The sequence below is a fragment of the Centruroides sculpturatus genome, unplaced genomic scaffold (genome assembly GCF_000671375.1).
Source record: "Centruroides sculpturatus isolate CEXI.00-Female unplaced genomic scaffold, Cexi_2.0 scaffold1014, whole genome shotgun sequence".
Taxonomy (NCBI): domain Eukaryota; kingdom Metazoa; phylum Arthropoda; class Arachnida; order Scorpiones; family Buthidae; genus Centruroides; species Centruroides sculpturatus.
The window spans coordinates 13,877-35,740 of record NW_019385381.1 but is presented as its reverse complement, the minus strand read 5'-3'; the positions used below and the strand labels follow the sequence as shown (position 1 = coordinate 35,740).

The following is a 21,864-nucleotide window of genomic DNA, read 5'->3' as shown; positions in this document are numbered from 1 at the left end:
CAATGACCGCGACGTCAGTCAACACTACCGCGGTGTTACCGGTTAGAATTTTCAGACGTACAGTACTGTACCCCATGTTCCCTATTCTATCTCTTCTTACATAGTGAATCATTTTCAGAAAATATTATTAGCATTTAATATTAATATATATATGTATATTTTGGTAAATAATTATCAAAGTTTTAATTTTGATAAATGAAGCAATATTTTAAAAATAAATCTAAAACAAATTAACAATGNCTCGTGGCTACTCTAGAATAGATCCGGAAAGATTTATCAAAAACATCCGAAAGTATTCGTGTATCTATGACAAGAGGTATCCCGATTATACGAGGGCTATTTTTTAAATAAGGTTCGTTTTTTAATAAGAAGAAAAATACTGTAAATATCATTGAAATATATTTTTTCTTATATTCTACATAATTTCCATTTTTATTCAAACATTTGTCATACTGCTCAAAAATTTTTAAAATTTCTACTTATTTTAAAAGTTGTTACGTCATCAAGAACATCCTGTTTCGAGGAGGTAAAAGTTCGTTGTGTTTGATTCTGAGATTAATTACTTAAATTTAAGCCTAAAGTTGTAGTTTGGCAATTTTATTTGTAAAACACCAAAATAAAATTATACATACAGATTTATACTAGAAATATACGTAAGTGTTTAAAATTTAATTAAAACAGTAATATTATTTAAAATGTACGGGTCAATTAATATAAAGTTCGCGTAAGTCTTTGAATTAATGTTGGAAAACATCTTCAAAGAATTCTTTGGGTTCGATACTTTTCGTTTATAATTAATACGTAATTCGTTCGATAAGAAATAATTTTGCAAGTCCAATGTATCATTCGAACTGTTTAGAAATGAAATAATTTTTAACGTTGATTTATAATTGTTTGTTTGTTTGCAATGCTTCCATTCTGTTTCTAGCTTTTGTTTTCGGAGATTTGATTGTTTTAAAGATTCTGAATTAAATGGCTTTTTAAAAGTGATGTACGTTCTTATCTGTGAAGTTAGATATCCGTCACTTTTCAAAAGGCAAAAATTGTGATTGTATATCGAATATTACGTTTATATATTCGAATATAATTATATTCCATCGTCAAAACAATGATAAAATTGCAGTTCCGAATGAAGGGTTCGACTTCCAAGTTTTTAGACTTTCCTAGACCGGTGGTTCTCGTGTCGCGGACCCCTATAACTCCCAAGCCGTGAGGGACCGTCGGTTGAAAAATGTGGCCCCGGACTATCGTTTATGGTTATGCGGCTCTGATGAGGTCTCGACTACTTTATTCGGAGGTGCATTTGAGCCAAAAGGATTTGGTTAGGTTGTGTCGTTTAGAAATACTATCTTTTCCAAATCGTAATGTTATTCTATGCGTAATTTGATGAAATGATTTAAACTATGTTATTTGATTTACTGTACTATTTGAACTTCTAAGTTGTTGATTATCAATCTGAAATATTTTTAATATAATTTTATATCTGTCTTTTTCAAATTCATTGAAATCTTTTGCTTTACCGTATCTCATAAATTTATTTAAAAGTTGCTGTCAGCTTTAGCTAAGTTCACTAACAGTGGCTATCTTTCTTTACCTTCACAACAACAGTATGAAGATGATTATTGCACACTGGTCTTCCTTTACGAATGGTCACAATGAACATGTTTATAATTTTTTTTTACAGTAGATCTTTATACGTAATGGTGCCATGCCTCTGGGCACCACTTTGGTCAGCAGATGTCACCACCACCACCACATCCAATTCATCCTGTCTTGTGTCAGGATGTGATTTGTTGTCACACACCTATTTTTATGTTGCTTTACAAAATGGGAGATTGGTAATTTTTTTTTTACTGCATTGTAGTATATACCAAGTTTATAAGAAGAAATTCTGTAAGTAGATAGAGCTGTAACAAGCAGTCTAGAAGAGCTGCATGTGGTTCCTGAGCCATAGTTTAGCCATATGGACATGTTTACAAAAGTTACTAAATATGAAAAGAAATTGACAAATTTTCTGAATAGCATTATAATGATATAACTACAAGCAATATGATTTGAATATTGAGATAATACAATTTTAAATGAACTAATATAAAGATTGATTTCTTTGAAAATCCTGATTGGTATTTTTGAGTTAGCAGAACACTAGTCAATTGATGTGATCTAATTAGCATGTATTGAGTTGATTTCCCAAATTGGTAAGTACAGAAATGTTTAGTGAGTTTCAAAGTGGTTATAGGAACTCTCTTCACTTGCTCCCTTTCCCCATTATGTGGGGACCTGGTGGAGGTGCATCCATCAGGGCTGCTGCCCTAGGACCTGCTAAACTATATAACATCCATCCAGCAAATAACCTTTTCTATTTCCAGCTCGTGTGATGAAAGTTTGCAAAATAAAAGTTCGAATTTGCTAAAAATAGTAGTCGACTAACCAGTGTCCTGCTAATTGAAAAGTACCTCCTGATTTTATTTGTGAACATGAGACTGTGTATCCAATCTCAATTAAGGTTTGTCTTAATTATTGATTATGGATGAACCTAACCAGTAATTGTATCAGTTAGCATTGGTGAGAGATTACATCCTAACCTGTGCTATTAATGAAAAATATGAGGGTTTAGTTATATTTGTATTTGAAGCTCTCACTGCATCAAATTCTTACTTTATTGCAATGCGAACTGACTGACAGGAAATATGAAGAAAGTTGGGGATATTAAGCATTTCTAAATACGGTACAGTAATACCCTGAACTTATGCGATGGGTGAGATCAAGCGATAACCACATAAGTCGGTATAATTTTGCATATAAATACATACAAATTACAGGTAACCCCCGTATAACACGGCACTTCTATAGCACAGATTCACTCTGACACGGTTCGAGAATTGGTACCATCCCCTGTATAACACGGTACTTTTATAGTACGGATTTACTCTGACACGGTTTGAGAATTGGGTAAAACCCTCGTACAACAGGAAATGTAATAAATTTTTACATGCTTAAGTAATAATAGTTCACAAAAATTATTATTTTCATGAACTATTAGTACTTAAGTATGTAAATTTTCTCTTCTCGCCTTCTGTCGATACACGTGGTCTTTCTCGAAACTTGTTTCAATGTTGCCAGATCGCGACGGTTTTGCTTCTGATGTTGCCGAATGTTATTCCCTTATTCCACACTTGCTTTATTCTTCATAAGTGCTTAGCACCATATAAGGAAATTTATAAAGACCTTTTAACTAGAAGCAAGCAATCTAAAATTACATACATTTTGCAAAAGGTAAAGCATGGATCTGAAGATAATGCAGAAAAATGCTCAGAGGATAAGGATAACTTGCCAAAAAGAAAATGCTCTCGGTTAGTTAATAGTGTTTTTAGTGATGACGAAGAAAACATTGTTTAATTTATATTAATATGTATCACTTAAAAAATTTTAATGAAGATATTTATCTTAATTATGAAAATATACTAGCATGTTTTTTAATTTTTGGAACCTAACCCTCCTTTTCGTATTAGTTCTTTGTTTCATATAACACGGATTCGCATAACACGGCAATTTTTTGGAACGTAACTACCGTGTTATACGGGGTTACCTGTATTTTTAATTGGGGCTGGAGACTAAAGAAAACAATAATTTAGAAAAAAATGTTTAATAAAATCTTAGATAATACTTATGTATAACAAATTATATTATTAAAATCGTAAACCAAAGTTATTTTGATGTAGAAGGCTTCATAAAATCTAACAAATTCGTCTGACAGCTGAAAGATTTTTTTTTCTCCCACAAAATTTCCTCGTAGCATGCTAATAAGTTTTTTATTTCTTGTTTTCTAGAAGAAATGCACTCTTTATTGGAGTCTATATTTTCTAAAATTTGTAACCCCTTTTCAATTGAACTGAGGCCGTCTGTCAAGTTTCCAACCATCATTCGATCTTCTGATTGAACTGAGTCTAAAGAATCAAGTTCTTCAATATCTTGCTCTTGCTCACACATTTCTAGAAGCTCATCAATTGTCAGCTCCTGATTGTGGGAATCCAGCAGTTCTTGAACATCATCACTAGGGTTTCTCAAACGGGATCCCGGTTGTTTTTTTAACCCGGGAAATCCCGCAAATTTCTTAAAAATTCACTTTTTTTCTTATTTTGTGTTAAGGTTGAGGAATTTTGCAAATAGAAAGCATAATTAACTCATTCACTGTCAGAATACATTTGTATTTATTCATTTTAAACCTACCTATTAGTTTTTTTTAAATTTTTGCTCGTTATAGCATGTCACAAATGGTCAATAATCAATATATAGCTTATTTGTGGCAGGACTATAAAAATTCTTTACTTGTCGGAACCTGTAATATCTGGAATAATTGTGCTTACGCTGTCTTGAGTTTTAACCATGCCCAGTAGCTTCAATAAATGCCTGACGCCAGATTGTGCAAATTGGGCAAGGATACAAACGAGTACAAAGTCTGCAAGTATGAAGTTTTTCTTCATAAACCTGATTATTAAAGCCAAATGAACTGCCGAATTATCGAGCTCTAAGCTTGATGCCGCTATTAAAGCAGCCAAGGTAGACAAATCAAGAATACTAGAAAGCGAAAGAAGTACTACAATCTCGAAAACGAACTCGAAATCTTCCAGGCTACAGCTGAAAAAACACATAATATCTGTCTTCTCTTAAATGCATTAAACACTATTCCAATCACACCAATTGAATCGGAAAGGGCATTCTCGGTGGCAAGACTTTTCATTACTAAAATAAGAATTAGAGTGAGTTATCGGAGTATTGACCATCTTTGCTTTTTAAAATCTTATAAAAGTTTGCAATATTTTGTATTATATTTTATTTAAAAAATGAAAATAACCTTCTAAATTAGAAGTTCATTTTTTTTAATTTTTAACTCAATTCAAAACATTTTTGTTGTTGTTGTTGTATGCAGTTTCCAGCAAACTTTAATTAATTTTTTTCTATTTGTGAAAATTTCTACGTTATTTAAAGGTAATTTTTATTATAGGCCTATAGACCTTACACAGCATTATTAATATGATTTTGGAGGTTACAGAACTTTAAAATTACTTTAAAAAATGGAAAATAATTATATCATTTGATTTCAAGATATTTTGTATACCTTAAAAATAATTAATTCTATCCCGGGATTTCCCGGGATCCCGGGAAACAGTTCACTTTTATCCCGGGATCCCGGGACAAGCAAAAGACCGGGAAATGAGAAACCCTAATCATCACTATCCACTTCTAAATTTATTTGCCTGGCAAGATCGACAACTTCTTCAATTACATTACCAATTTCATCAGGTTCTGGCACTGATTCCGCCTGAGTTTCAGTGGTGGAAAGAAAAGGACAATGTTTTCCAGATGCCATTTAAAGTTTTTTGTGAAACTTTATTCCAAGATTGTCCAATGATTCTCACTGCATCTATAACATTAAATTGTTTCCAAAAGTCTTTAACAGAGAGTTCGTTGTTTTGTCTCATAGCTTCATGCATATGTGCAAACAATTGTCTCGTGTAATAAGCTTTGAATGTTTTGATGACTCCCTGATCCATTGGTTGAAGCAAGCTGGTTGTATTTGGTGGCAAAAATACAACTTTCACACGTAGGTCAAAATTAGTTAAAATTGCAGGGGATGACCTGGTGTGTTGTCGTTTATTAGAATCACTTTAAATGGAATTTATTTAAATTGGCAATAACGTTCGACTTCAGGTATGAAGTGATGACCAAACCAGTTCTCAAAAAGGAAAGCTGTCACCCAAGCTTTACGATTCGACTTCCAAATCACAGGCAAACCAGCTTTAGATTTGTTTTTCAATGCTCTTGGATTTTCCAAGTGATAAGCTAATGAGGTTTTAACTTACAATCACCAGCTGCATTCGCACCAATCATCACTGTCAATTGTTCTTTGGCGGCCTTAAAACCTGGAAAGGTTTTCTTTTTACGTGCAATAAAAGTTCTTTTAGGCATCTTCCAGAACAGATAAGTCTCATCTATGTTGAATATGGTTTGGCTGGTATAGTCACCTTCATCTATTATAGCTTTGAATTTCTCTGGATAGTAAGATGCAGCCTATTTATCATTACTTGCTGCCTCTCCACTTTCTGCAATGCTATGCCAATTACAGTGACTTTTGAATTGGCTGAACCAACTGTTACTAGCTTTAAACTCTTCATCTTTAGCCACCTCTCCAACATCCTCTTTTAATCTCTTAAAAATCAGCTTAGCTTGAGAGCACACTGTGTTCTGATCAACAGGACAATTTTTCACATTTACTTGATTATCACACCATAATTTTAACATTGTTTCCATCTCAGCGATAATACCGTGACATTTATGAATTATGCTTGAATTTAAAATTGAGTATTTTTTCTTTATCTTTTATAATTGTTCTGACCGTTGATTCCAGTAGATCAAACTTCTTTGCCAATTCACAAATTTTCATTTTTGTATTGAAGTCTTTAACCTATTCGATGTTGAAATTTTTATTTGTTTCCTGTGACGCCATGTTGAATTTTAGTTGATGTTAAGCCTAAAAAAATTGTTTTTTTTTTAATAATAATCGTGTTTACTGTATCGTAAAAAATTATTTTTTTATGTTTTACAAACAAAATAAATATTGAATAATGTAGAAACAAAAAAAATTATATTTTAAAAGTTTGTTTTAATATAAAAATTGTGACGCATAGTGACATCTAGTATCAAAAACATTCCGATGTAAACACAAAAATATTTGGGATTGCTCACGCAGGTCAATGAGGTCAACACGAATATTTTTGGGAACAACGTAGGACGGGTTAGTAATGCTAACTTTACAAAGATAAAGTTACAATGCTACATTTCAAAGATAAAGTTTTTCTTTTCTTGTTTGATGCAGAAGAATCGGTTCTATTTCATTTGGATGACATAGTGGGTCTCTCAAGTTTCCGTAGATATAACAAACACAGAAATAAATAACACAAAATAAATTGTAGCTATGCATTGATTCTGTGTGATATGTCCAACATGTAAGCTGAACAATAGTGTGGGGGAGTGAGTAATCAAGAGTTGCGTGGCACTCAAACAAAAGATGAATCAACACAATTTGAAAATTGCGTAACTCCAGGTTCACGTAAGTCGGGGTAGCGTAAGTTGAGGTATTACTATAAACAGTTCTTATTTTTATTTACTGCTATATGTCATAGTTAAATTTTGGATAAAATGTATTACTGTGTTGTTTTCTCACAGAAAGCTCAGTTCAAATTGCCGCAATAGGTTCATTTCAAACCCTTGGGGCCTTTAGTCTCAAGGCTATTTACAACCACGGGTTAGGCCGCGACTCCACTAGTGTAAAAACAGGCATAAAACCCCTCGCCGTAAAAGCTTTTAATCACTTGACCATGATATTTTATGCCTGAGCAGGTCGTAAAACCAGCGCAAAAGCAAGTTGAGCAGTGTTCAACTTTTGACATGACTATGGCTGTAAAACAGTACCATCCACCAATCAGAAGTCAGTGAAATCTAGTTCATTGTGACATGTGCAAAAATGGCTGAAAACAAGTTTTTGTGTATGTTCTCTCGTGGCTACTCTAGAATAGATCCGGAAAGATTTATCAAAAACATCCGAAAGTATATGACAAGAGGTATCCCGATTATACGAGGGCTATTTTTTAAATAAGGTTCGTTTTTTAATAAGAAGAAAAATACTGTAAATATCATTGAAATATCAATATATTTTTTCCCATATTCTACATACTTTTATCTACTTTTTACATAATTTCCATTTTTGTTTAAACATTTGTCATTCCTCTCAAAAATTTTTTAAATTCTGACTTCAAAGAAATCTGCTGCCGGAAGACATTAGGCCACACCACTTGACTTGTATAGCACGGTGGAGTTTTCTCAAGGTCACAATAAGCATCAGAATCGATTGTTGTGCCTCTTGGCATAAAATCCACTAACAAAGACTCTTTCCTGTCGCAAAAGACAGTTACTATGATCTTTTGTGCTGAAATCGGATAACAGATCGTATCTTAGTCGGCGGATGACTCAGTTTTCTTAAACATTATAAACTTCTACAGTTCAGCATACAGACAGCCGATACGGCTGCAAAAGGCATCTAAACACGTGCAAAGCGTGCTGAAAGCAGATGCTCATGCACACTGCTGCATTCGCACGTCATTCTCACTCTCATTCACAAATGGACCTTATTTAAAAAATATCCCTTGTAATAATGGATGCCTAAAACACGCAATATGGATGGCCAAAGTAAAATCCTTCAATTTAGAGTAGTAAATATAATAAAAAAGCTAAGCTTATAAGTGCTGTATATTTTTATTTAATTATGGCCAAACAAAAGAGAGTTAGTGCATTCACCTCTGTGCTTTCAGCAATGTAAAGTCGAGAATCCTGAGCAAACAGGAGATATTAAGGAGCTGGCTGTTGTTAATTGGGAATTAGCAGAGAGACAGACTATACACATTGTAGTGATGAAAGTAGTTTTGTTTAATCAAGGAATTGATAAACAAATAAGTCTCTACATAACTGTGGGACAAACGTCCACACGTGTCAACAAATTGCAGTCAGAATGAAGAACAAAGGGTCATAAAGCTTTCTATGGTCCTTAGGAAAGTTCCTCTAGTGGCCAAAATGGTTTGTGTTGAGAGTACCAACACCCCCCTCAATTTGATATTATGGGTCTGATACTCATGTTGGTGATGCACAACCAATGCTTGTTCGAAAACAATGGTTTTGTTAGGGTGTTGGCCGGCATCTTGCTAGTGGGTAGATATTTGATGTCTATGTCTTTGCATTCGAGAGCCTTCCAGATGAAATGATGTATCTCAATATGTTTTGTATGAGAGTGAAAGGTTGGGTTTCTGGGCACTGTGGTTGTCATCATAGATTGTTACGAGATGATCTGGGCTTGAGTGAACATTGCAGAATAGGTGTTTAAGGTGGATTGCTTCCTTTGCTGCTTCAATTAGTTTGATGTATTCGGCTTCAGTTGAGCTGAGTGCAAATGTATGTTGTTTTCGTTATTCCCAGCTCACAACTGTACCTGCGAGCATGAACGTGTAGCCTGTGTAACTGCGTTAATCATTTGGACATGCTCCATAGTTGGCATCTACGTAGCTTTCGAGTAGTTTACCTGTTTTTTTTAATGTGATTCCATAGTCGGCAGTGCCTTTGATGTAATGGAGCATTCGTTTTGCTGCTTGCCAGTGGGTATGGTTGTAGCAAGTGTTGAATTGGCTCAACATGCTGACAGTGTAGGCAATGTCAGGGCGAGTACCGATGGTGAGATACATAAGTGTTCCAATAAGGTTTTGGTGTGGGATTTTTCTTTGCTCACTTCCAGAAAGGCTTTCTTCTTCACTCAGTTTTAGCAGTTTGGAATTTCCATCGAGAGGAGTAGCAATGGGTTTGCATTCTTCCATGCTGAAACATTTCAAGATGTCTAGAATGTATTTCTTCTGGGACACGATTACTTTCTTCCCCTCCTTTTTGGTTTGGGAGAATTTGATGCCCAGAGCCCAGTGAATTTGTCCCATGTTGCGTAATTTAAAAATTGTGCTGAGTTCAAATTTTATCATATTAAGCTTTGCTTTGTTGTTGCAAGCTACTATCAAATTGTCAACATAAATAGCTATTATAGTGATGTACTCATCATTTTTTTGTCATATAAAGGCAAGGGTCAACGGCGATGGGTTGGAATCCCAGTTTATGTAACTGCAAATCCAGTTTTTTATGCCACTGATGACCTGCTTACTTTAGGCTGTAGATGGCTCTATTTATTTTTGCACTTTAGGTTTTCCATCTTTAAGTTGCTGTGACCATTTAATAGCTCATTGTTGTACTGCTTGGAGTTCAGAGTAGTTGTTTATAATGTTCTCGAGTGTTTCATTTAGTTGGCTTGGAATTTTTGTGAGGATGTTTTCTTGGATATCACCATTTAAGAATGCTGTAGTAATGTCAAGTTGGTGGACTTTGAGGTCGAGTTCAGTTGTCAGTGCCATGACTGTTCGAATGGAACTGAGTCGAGCTACAGGAGCGACTGTTTCTTTGTAATCTATACTGCCTTTTGAGTATAGCCTTTGGCAACTAATTGTGCTTTGCGTCGCTCCAGCATTCTGTCAGGATTGAACTTGTTTCGTAGAACAAGTCTGCAGCTGATTGGTTTTCTGGCCCGTAATCTGTTGTTAATTGGGAATTAGCAGAGAGACACACAGACTATATGCATTGTTGTGGTCAAAGTAGTTTCGTTTAATCAAGGAATTGATATACAAATAAGTCTCTAGATAACTGTGGGTTGAACGTCCGCATGTGTCGACAGATCATGGTCAGAACAAAGATAAAGGGTCATATAACTTTCTATGGTCCTTAGGAAGATCCCTCTAGTGGCCAAAATGGTTTGTGCTGAGAGTACCAACACTGGCAAGATCTAAAGAGGGAGGAAGTGTCAGCACCACAGTCAAAAAGCAGCAGTCCCACAAGAAGCAGAATGCCAGCAAAAAGGAAAAGGCTGCAAAGTTGGGATTGCAAACAGTAGTTGAAAGGGCTGGGGAGATCATCGATCTAGCCTCCAACTCATGCCCAGAAAAGGCTGACAACATTGCCTCAGCAACCGAGGAGGAAGTAGTGGTCAGCCACACTGTGACCATAAGAAGTGAGCATGCATTGTGCAGATGGATGCACATGGGAAGAGGGTGTAGCTTCAGATGCTGCCTCCTCCTGGTGTGATCCCCAGTGATGATCTCTCAGCCGAAGAACGTTCAATCACAGCTGGGGACGAGGTAACGAGGGCTTCAGGAGCAACCAGAGAAGTTGCTCCTCAAGATGGCAAAGTTGAGATGTCCTGTACAGACCCAGCATGACTGATTGCTTTGGAGAATGTAGAGAGACCCTTCCTCTACAGAAAGGCAAAAAGAGACTGCTGTGATGCAATATGATTGCTCAGAACTGAACAAGGAGATAGAGGACATCTCAGAGGCACTGCTGGCTTTCTAGGCAAGACCAATAATAACTGTCAAAAGACAGTAGGTCTTTTGACAGTTATTATTGGTCTTGCCTAGAAAAGGTCCATCCAGCACCTTTTCAACAAGGTGACCTCACTAGTCCTGAGACAAGAGTGCGAACTTAGCACTCTAAAGACAGAAGTCAGAGCCCTTTGAGAGAGGAAGATGGCCCATGTCCCATCGACTGATCCACAAAGACCCAATAGAACAGTAGACAAAAGACTCATGATGGTGAAAAAAGAACCTATGTAAATGTTGCAAGTGGGCCCCCTAAGCCAAAGTGGGAGCCTTCCCTACCCATGATGGAGCATGCTCTCCTCGTGTACCCCAAGGATGGGAAGGAGAGTTGCAATGCTGTCCACGACCGCATAAAGAAGTTCTGGAAAAGTGTGTGTATAAACAGTGTTTCTTAACAGGGGGACCGCAGCCCCCTGGGGGTCCATAAGAAATTTGCCTGGGACTGCCAAATTATGCAAAATTTCCTTCAGAATATAATAAAAAGACAAGTAAAACAGCAAAACCGTATTTGGAACAAGACTGTCTCGGAGACTCGCTACTAAGCGGAATCACTTTGATGCTCAAGGCGAGTCTCATTCTCCAATCTTCTTTGGTATCGCTGCTTTGGGTGCGATCATTCAAACTTCGCCGACCACATGCATTTTCAATGAAATTAACCTATCCAATTTTGAAATTTCTATCTGTTGCGTGTCAGCTTGGGTTGAATTTTTGTTGGTGCGTAACAAAAATTTCCCATTTTTGAAAAAATAATCGTGGCTATTGTATCGTCCGAAATTATTTTTTTATTTTGCATAAACAATATACAGTTTAACCCGATTATAACGTCGTCGGATCTAACGACAACCCTAATATAACGTCAAATTTTTATCAGTTCCACGATTTTACTATACTAGATAATGTTAAAAAAAACCCACTTGTAACTACCCCGTTTTAATGTCATATTTGAAGCACTCCCAAATTTACAAAATTAGATTAGAAATTTTATTTAACATAGAAGAAACTATGTGTTCGGGCCTAAGGTCAGAGTTCACTTCTTAGAATGACTGTGGGTGGTATTCTCCCCCACCTGACTTCGGTGGGGTGATGTGGCTGTTTTGCCTGTTTGTAGAAGAGGGCCACCAATTTGTATTTTATTTTGACTTGATTCTCTGACTACCTATGAGTCTGGATTTTTTTATGCGCAAATGATTTGGGCATCTAATACTCTGTGCCAAATATCAACTCTCGACATGTACTCCTTCATACCTCTATGTTGGTAACATAAAACGGCAGTACGATTTTATAAACAAGACATAGTCTTGTCAAAAATTGATGTATAACCGAATATCGTATTGAAAAGTGAAATAAGAAATAAATAAAAAAAACACCAAATACGAAAACTTTATTTCTTATTTCTTCCTACATACAACTTTGTTAGTACAGAAGAAATAAATGCAAATATGCTACTTATACTGCAGTATTTACTTATTTTAGTCCAAAGTAATTGTAAGAAATATTAATTCTTGGAATTTTAAAAATAAAACAATAATAAAAAAAAAACAATTTATTATAGATAATTTAACAGATATAAATTATTATTAAAAGAAATGGGAGTCACAAAAAAATTATGAAATATTTGTGGGCTGCGAGTATAAAAAGGTTAAGAACTACTGTGTATAAACATGCTGTCCTTGGACATATTCATAACAGAAATATCATGTTTTTATAACTATAGAACATGATATTTCTGTTATGAATATGTTTTAAAATTAATAAATTCTCTTTATTGTCCTCAATGTCTTTCATATTGTATTGTCTCATTAGTTTAAGTAGTTCAGTTCCATGAGAATGAATTTTACTAAACTTTGGTAAAGATTTATGAATAGAATAATTACATTTTGTTAGAATCTTCTGTTAGCATATTTGAATTTTCCGTTTGAAACTGTCTTATACTATAAAGTTTTGTGTTGTAATTGCTCCTAGTCAAAGAACCATTAAGACAACTGTTTAATCATGGCACAAACACAGGTGGCTTGAGGTACTATACTTACATGTTTTGGCTTATGTCTCATGAACCATGCAGTCTATGGGCTAATATTTTACATGGCTTAGTTTAAGGTCCTTATGTACCTTTGTGCAAAATTCTGTTGAAATCTGAGAGAATCGATTGAGACCTTGATCACTTGATGTGGAATGGCCCTGTATTTTTCTTGCATAATGTTGCTGCTGTTCTCAATTAAGCTTACATTTGCTCTTATTGCTTGATTGCAGTTTTTAGAAAAGTTAATTTTTTACATCTTGAAATAAAATTGTTTAACCATAGATTAGACAAGGAGGTCCTACATGAAGGACTGATGGATACTTCTGGTAGACTGTTGGAAAATATGCTTGTAACTCTTGACTATGACATACCAATGAGTCCCTTGTTAGTCGTGATTGTTCCTTACATTCTTCTAATATAGCAACACTCAAAAAAGGATACACGTACTGTGTATGTTTTCAAAATGGTGGGTGTGCTTCTGTCTGTCTGTTCTGACCTTTTTTGATAGAAATGCAAATCATCACTGGTCAAAAGTAATTTTTGCTAAACATGGGATTTTACTAGGAATTTGGGAACAAAACTATTGAGGTTCCAAGTATTAAAGTATTTTCAAAAAATGTTCTGTTTAGATAATCAAATTTTTGACTTATCCAGATGCATGAAATTATAATTAATGTGTTCAGTATGTTCTATATTAATAAAGCACCATGTTTAACACTTCATAAAAGCATGCAGCACTCAAAATGAACAAAACTAGCCTATAACAATAAATAACAAAACTGCCAGGCTTTGGGGCGTATTGGCAAGGTCTTCATTCATTCAAATTATCATTAATGTAAAATATCTTATTTAAATACGATATGCATATTTACATTTCAATGCTTTATTTCTGGAGAAAATAATGGAAAAAATCAGTCTAAACTAGTGATATAATTTATGTAGATTCTTTTGTTAGGAATGAAACATCATCTAAATACAGGTAACCCCCGTATAACGTGGCACTTCTATAGCACGGATTCACTCTAACACAGTTCGAGAATTGGTACCATCCCCCGTATAACACGGATCCACTCTGACACGGTTCGAGAAATGGGTAAAACCCTTGTACAACAGGAAATGTAATAAATTTTTACATACTTAAGTAATAATAGTTCACGAAAATTATTATTTTCGTGAACTATTAGTACTTAAGTATGTAAATTTTCTCTTCTCGCCTTCTGTCGATACACGTGGTCCTTCTCGAAACTTGTTTCAATGTTGCCAGATCGCGACGCTTCTGCTTCTGATGTTGCCGAATGTTTTTCCCTTATTCCATACTTGCTTTATTCTTCATAAGTGCTTAGCACCATATAAGGAAATTTATAAAGACCTTTTAACTAGAAGCAAGCAATCTAAAATTACATACATTTTGCAAAAGGTAAAGCATGGATCTGAAGATAATGCAGAAAAATGCTCAGAGGATAAGGATAACTTGCCAAAAAGAAAACGCTCTCGGTTAATTAATAGTGTTTTTAGTGATGACGAAGAAAACATTGTTTAATTTATATTAATATGTATCACTTAAAAAATTTTTAATGAAGATATTTATCTTAATTATGAAAATATACTAGCATGTTTTTTAATTTTTGGAACCTAACCCTCCTTTTCGTATTAGTTCTTTGTTTCATATAACAAGGATTCGCATAACACGGCAATTTTTTGGAATGTAACTACCGTGTTATACAGGGGTTACCTGTATATAAAATTACTTGTCCTGACTGACTGAGTCATTGATTGATTCATCATCGCCCAGAGCAAACCACTGAACCTAAAGAGGTGAAATTTGGTACACAGTTAGGGTACGTCATGAAAACGCACACTAAGAAGGGATTTTTCGAAATTTCCCCACGGGGGAATTTCAAAAAATTTTCATCTGGTTTAGCCTTAATGCTTCCTAAATTTGCCTCCGGTTAAGCCTTAATGCTCTCCCCCTGCGGGGGGAGAGCATTAAGGCTTAACCGGAAGAACGGCTTCTACTGTACTATTTTAGATGCGATTTTCTGTTCTTATCTGCATTTTAGTAGGGTACGCCATGGCAATGCACACTAAGAAGGGATTTTTCGAAATTCCCCCGCGGAGGGAGAGGGAGAGCATTAAGGCTTAACCGGAAGAACGGCTTCTACTGTACTATTTTACATGAGATTTTTTGTTATGTTTAGTCTTCGTTAAGTACTTAGGTGTATTAAATTGATAACATTGTTATAAATGTTTTTATATATTTTGATTTTTTAACCAAATGTTCAAACCTTTTTAAATTCGAATTTGTTATTGCGTATCGGTTTGATTATAGAACGATTGTAAACGTTCCAGAAAATTGATCAAATTGAAAATAGTTCATTTGATTCTCGGCAATTTTCATCATTCTCAGCAGTAGGTGTTATAACAATTACTATGGTTGTTGAAATACTGAATAAAAATTGGGTTTGCTTACAAAATCCGCACGGGCAAAGCCGCTGGTAACAGCTAGTGTGATATACAATAAAAAAGTTCTTAAAGTTAATACACTTATAGTATGAGTATATGGTAGAATATTGTCCCATGGTTGTAAAAGATTTTTGCTTGAAAAGTTACTCATTGCTAGATTTTTTAAGGTGCTATTGATTTCTTTTTTCTAAATTAAGTATTAACAAGAAGTAATTGTTATGATAAATTAGAATTATTCTGATAAAAAATAATTAGTAAAGGTTGCAAGATATCTGATAGATTTTTGAATAAATTAAATCATTTGATAATTTAAATACAGTAGAACCTCGATTATCCGGACTAATTGGGGATGAAGGTAGTCCGGATAAGGAAAAATCCGGATAATCAAAACAAATACTTTAATTTGTCTTTTAATGATAATACAACACGTTTTCTTTTCAATGACATATCGGTAATATTAAAAGTAAATGCTGTATTTAAATCGTGATCAAATTTTCAAGAAACAAACGTTCGTATTGCATTAGGACTACTACTGACCAACGCTAACAGACTACCTATTGTTTAAAAGGCCCTCTGGTGGCGCAAGAAGACGGATTTTATAAAATAAAAAGCAGTTGAAACTGCATTTTTATGAATAAAAATTTGACAAACTATTTATCGTTTTATGACAAGTAAAATTTTTTCGTTGCGTGAGCGGCTTTTAAGTAATGCATAAACCTTCGAGGCGCGAGGCCCTTCGGACCGCAAGGCATAGACGGTGGCCCACGTCGTCCATGCCTTACGCCGCCCTTGGTCATAGAAATGATGTAATTTGAATATAAATTATTTATAAATACGTATGTCAAGTTATATTTTTATTACTACGTAAAATATATTTAAGAGTTTACGACCACTGTGCTGGGTGAGACGTTGTTGAAACAAAAAAAGTTATGCATTCCATCACGTACATAAACAGTGTCGTAATTCGCCAAGTGCAAATCAGCAAATTCGTAAAATTTTTGTTTATTTTGAACAATCCGGATAATCGAAAATCCGGATAATGGAGGTCCGGATAATGGAGGTTCTACTGTATTATCAGTCTTAACAATTATACAATAATTTAGATTATTTGTTGTTTGCAAAGAATTTTCTCAATTTAGAATAACTTAAATTAAATTACGAGGATTGAAAATAAAGAATTAAAGTTCAATTCCATTATGTTTTGGGATTGATTCAAATTATTTTCATTTGTTGTCATTATTTCTGTTTATTTACAATAATGATAATTCACTTTTAATTAATTAAAAATTTAAAATATATATTAATTTTAAATGTGATTTTAGAAAATGTCTGGAATTGCAATTGCTCGATTAGCTGAAGAAAGAAAAGCTTGGCGAAAAGATCATCCTTTTGTAAGTAGACAAATTGTAATTTGACACTATTATTTCAGATTAGATTTAGTTATTTTCATTTATCAGGGATTTGTGGCAAGACCAACAAAGAATAATGATGGAACACTCAATCTTATGAATTGGGAATGTGCAATTCCTGGGAAGAAAGCTGTATGTGTAATTATTAAAAATAAATCTTTATGGAAATTTCAATTAATGCTTAACATATTTTTTGAAAATTTTTAACTAGACTCCTTGGGAAGGTGGACTATATAGACTAAGAATGATTTTCAAGGAAGACTATCCTTCAACGCCTCCAAAATGTATGATTTAATTCAAAAATTAAGTACATTTGAGCATATAATTGATATTGCTTTTTATCAAAAAGTAGAATAATTAAATTTTGCTAGACATGTAAAAGTCCAGTCTTCAGATTTAATTTTCTAAAAAAATATATTTTTCAGAAAAGAAATTATACTGGTAATTGTGTGTAATTTTAACTTAAAGCAAAAACAGAAACTACTATGCTAAATATTTATTATAGTTTATCTCACTTAAAAATATAATTTGAAATGTCTTATTTTTCTTCTTTATATTATAAAGTAAGATATGAAAAGCTAATATTTATTACTTATGTAATAAAGTCAATTCACTTCTTAGGTATATTTGACTTAATAGCAGAATTCCTGAGTAATTTATGAACAGTTAAAATTGGTACCAATTAAATCACTGATCAGAATTAACAACAAAAAAAATTGATTTTCTGTAGTTATTAATTCAATCCGTAGTCCCCTGAAATATATGTATATATATATTTATTTTTTTTTCTCTAAATTTACAATGTATTTCTAGATTAATCAATGTTATAACCAATCAATAATAGTGAGACTTAATTATACAAATATATGTTATAAAAAAAAACACTGGTTCAAAAACAGATATATTTATCATGCAGTGCTTTAAAAAAGTGATGTGTTTATCTACAGGAGGAACTACTGTATTTATATTTTATAATATACAGTGGGATCACATTGCAACAAATTTAAGGTGATCTCAAAAATGTTTGTTAAACTGAAAGATTGTTGTAATGGAAAAAAAACAAGTTATCATCAAGTAAGTTAAATGCTAAATTACAAGGACCACATATGAAATAACACTTATTAATGAACTACTTATTGAAGAGTTATACATTAAAAAAAATACACAATCAAATTACAACTTTACAAAAATAGGCTTAAATGTTAGTAGTATAGAAGTCTAATTTTTTTCGGTCCATGTTATTTATGTTGAGATGTTAGGTGCTACAGAAAATTCTATCTTGTCTAACACAGACAATAACATCTCTTGCTCTGTAAACATACTTTTTTTTTAATCTGTCAAGACTTTTCCTTGCTTCCTTCAACTTAACTGGCTCTTTCCAAACAATGTTTTTATTTATTTGTTGTTCTGTACCTTGAACAGAATCAACAGTCTTCTGAATTGCTGATTCTGGTTTTAGTGATAGTCATCATCACAGTCTATATAATCATTAAAACAAAATTTGCAAAATGCTTATCTATATTATGTAATTATATAAATTTTTGTAGCAGTTTTTAAGTAATCTTCATTGTTTTACGAACTATCCATGCTAAGTTGATATATAATCATCATAAATTATTTATTAATGTTATATTCATTAAAATTGATTTGTTTGAAAATATATACACACATTTATATAGCTAGTTTTTATAGTAGTAATTTTGGAATTTTATCTTGAATACTTTTAGTTTGATTTTCAGAAAAGGTTAAAAATACTTTAATTCTGACTTTTATAAAGTTGTGTGTTATTTTTATTATTTGTTACAAAAACATATATGTAAAATTTTTAATCCTTGAATACAAAAAATTAGAATTTTTATGACAGCTGAAAAAAATATATAATTATCTGAAGTAGAAAATTTTGATGCTAGTAATAAAACTATTAAAATGTGTTTTAAAAAATGTAGATTTTTAAGATTTTTTATACAGTTGTCAAGAAATAACTTTGAATTCAGTGTAAATACTCTTCTTTGTATGAACAGATCTTGTCCATAAATTTTAACATAATTAAATAAATTTAGGTAAATTTGAGCCACCATTGTTTCATCCAAATGTCTATCCTTCTGGAACTGTTTGTTTATCATTATTGGATGAAGAGAAAGATTGGAGACCAGCCATTACAATTAAACAGGTAGGATTTTCAGAAAATTTGAGATTATTTTATATATAATAAGTGATTGAAAAATTCTCCTCCTCTCTAGATACTGCTTGGAATACAAGATCTTTTGAATGAACCAAATATTAAAGATCCTGCCCAGGCAGAAGCATATACTATATATTGGTAAATATATTTATATATAAATATATATCATTATTATTCTTTGAAGTTAAACTGGTAATTTTTTTTTATATGTAGTCAGAATCGATTGGAATATGAGAAAAGAGTGAGAGCTCAAGCCAAAGCTATGGCACCACAGGAATAATTTCTTTAGTTAAGTACTGGACCTTCCCCATAAGCATTAGTGTGTTGAACTGTATCAGAACAATTATATTTAATAAAAGCTTTAAAACAGCATTGGTGATGAAAGACAAGACAAACATTTTGCAGCAATGGATGAGAGAATTGAGTTTATGCAATTTAAGATAAGAAACTTTCAGAACTTACAAAAAACTGCTTCCCTTCAGATTTGGTTTTGAGATATTCCTGCACATTTCTAAACCATCATATCTCATTTGTCTGATAGAATGTTTGCAGTCTGTAGTAAATCATGTTGCTGACATCCACTACTGTTCATCGGTGTTATTTTTTACAGTGCTTTTATGATTTGTCATCAAAACTGGTGTCTTTTAAACTATATATTCATTTCTAAATTCTCAATTGTAAATAAAGGTGTCTTGGTCAAGTTATTCATTTGTGTTGTAAACAGTTTTTGGAAGATTAAAATGACATTAGTATATCATTCTTGTTCTACATTTTTTATATCAAGATTGTTTCCTAAATGAATGTGTCTAGATTACTCTGCTTAAATTAGGAAAATATCAGTTTGATAATTCATATATATTTAATGAAGTTTAAAATATGTAAATCTGAATATAATATTTACTATGTAAATTTTATTACTTTTCTTTTGTAAAAGGAGAAATTATTAGTGCTGAACACTAGAAATTTCCTATCTGGGTATATAATTCAAGTAACTTGGTGTATACAAGATAATTCAAACTGCTTCATGCAGACCTACAGGGTTAATGAATATGATGTTGAGATCCCAGAGTTTGCAGAAGAAAACTTAATACATCATGAAATAAAAAACTTTTGCAATATTTACTTTTTAATCTTTAGTGTGTTTTTAATTAAAGACATTGTTTTAACATTTTAATTTAAATATTTTATAAAATTGAAAAATTTAATAGCTAGATGACTAGTATTTTTCAACCTTTGTCTAATAGTGGCACACTGTATAACTTTTTTGTTTTAGTAGCACAACTATTTCAGTTGATTCTTCTTTATGGACATGGTATTACTACTAAAAACATGGTAACTCAAGTATTATGGTACTGCTTAGCACTATATTACAATACTGGGGACTACTGGTGGCTAATGGGATAAAACTGAATATTGGTATTTGGTTGAGTTTTCCTCACCAAGCTAGCTAGCTAAATGGAGTTTTCAATTTTCTTCACACACCTAATGCTTAAATAGGGCCACTTTACCATAGAAAATCCTCTGCCTTTTTGGGGTCAAACTTAATGCTAATGTGACGGTCCAAAACCTTTTTGTTTTAGAACAGTATCACCTTTCTAATAAACTTAGTGATCAGGTAAAAAGGGGGACTTCTGCGGTCGATGACCGAGACGATCTCCTTGTTTGTATATATCGTTAGTATAGTAGTAAAAAATCGTTAGTATATCAATAAAAGAAATCTCCTCCATTTGTTTAAAGGTAATTCTATAGACGTTAATATCAACAATACAGGAATAAGAGATGTTTCTTACCCCCTCTTTGGTTGCATGTGACATGTAATCACAGCAATAAATCGCCTCGTAAGTAGTCAAACGTGACGTTTGATATAAACAATATCTAGATAGTTGACCAGGTTAAAGAAATTATTGTCAGATGAATGTTAATTTATGGATGAGAGCTGTCGAACGTATAGAAATTTATATTATAAAATTGTATCTTCTAGACACTGATATCAATAAATTAAACAAACTTCTCTGTCAGTGGTCCGTACTAGCTAGATCTAGACATCAACACACGAACAGGTGTGCATATAAATCATTAATGATGTCATAGTTCTCACCCCTCAAAAATAGTATAAAGAGGGCTTAGACGCAGTCCACAAGGTGGATATCGACTGCCACATCTACTGACCAATACTGCCATAACTGCCGTGACGATCCAGGAACGTTTTTACCGACGACCCATATTACGGATTGGGAACTTAGAGGTATTTATTTTCTTTATCTATTTGTATACTCTCTGTGAAATCTCTCTTCTAGAGATCTCTTTATCGTCTCTTAACTTAGAGAATAGAGATTAGATGTTTCATATTGAAGACAAATCATTGTAGCAACATAGAATAGAATTTTTGTAGATCTTCACCTTAGCCTTTGATATGTACAATTTTATAATTGTTTATTAAATGTGTTATTCTTGTTTAACCTGTGTATATATTTGGGAACCTGTCAACTTGCCCATTAACCTCCCCACTCATTTTATATTGCCCTCCTATAAAGCCATCCTCTGACAGCGCCGCTGGTAAGTGGGGACAACTAACCCCCTCGGTTCTCACACTAATAAACGAGTAAAATTGTCATTAACAATTTCTTATAAAACTCATCACCACCTCAAATTTAAGCCTTTTGCCATTGATATAAAAACTTGGCAAAATCCTGTAACAGATGGCACCCCACACAACTTTGTGATTAAATGTTATTTTTGAACTAAAATATCTGAATGCCAGGGGCTGGATTTAAT

At 33.2% G+C, this 21,864-nt stretch overlaps 1 protein-coding gene across 2 annotated transcripts; it reads left to right on the top strand.

Annotated features, from left to right (window-relative positions):
• Window positions 1-469: 469 nt before the first annotated feature.
• On the top strand, window positions 470-19,846 carry LOC111638353 (SUMO-conjugating enzyme UBC9-B). 2 transcript variants are annotated; one of them, XM_023384051.1, is made up of 7 exons: window positions 470-526; window positions 16,821-16,889; window positions 16,956-17,039; window positions 17,119-17,191; window positions 18,968-19,077; window positions 19,148-19,227; window positions 19,303-19,846. In XM_023384051.1, the coding sequence occupies exons 2-7, from the start codon at window positions 16,824-16,826 to the stop codon at window positions 19,367-19,369; spliced, it is 480 nt and encodes a 159-aa protein (XP_023239819.1). In that variant the 5' UTR covers window positions 470-526; window positions 16,821-16,823; the 3' UTR covers window positions 19,370-19,846. The 2 variants fall into 2 exon arrangements, with proteins under 2 accessions (XP_023239819.1, XP_023239817.1); XM_023384049.1 differs by having other exon boundaries at window positions 516-653.
• Window positions 19,847-21,864: the final 2,018 nt, after the last annotated feature.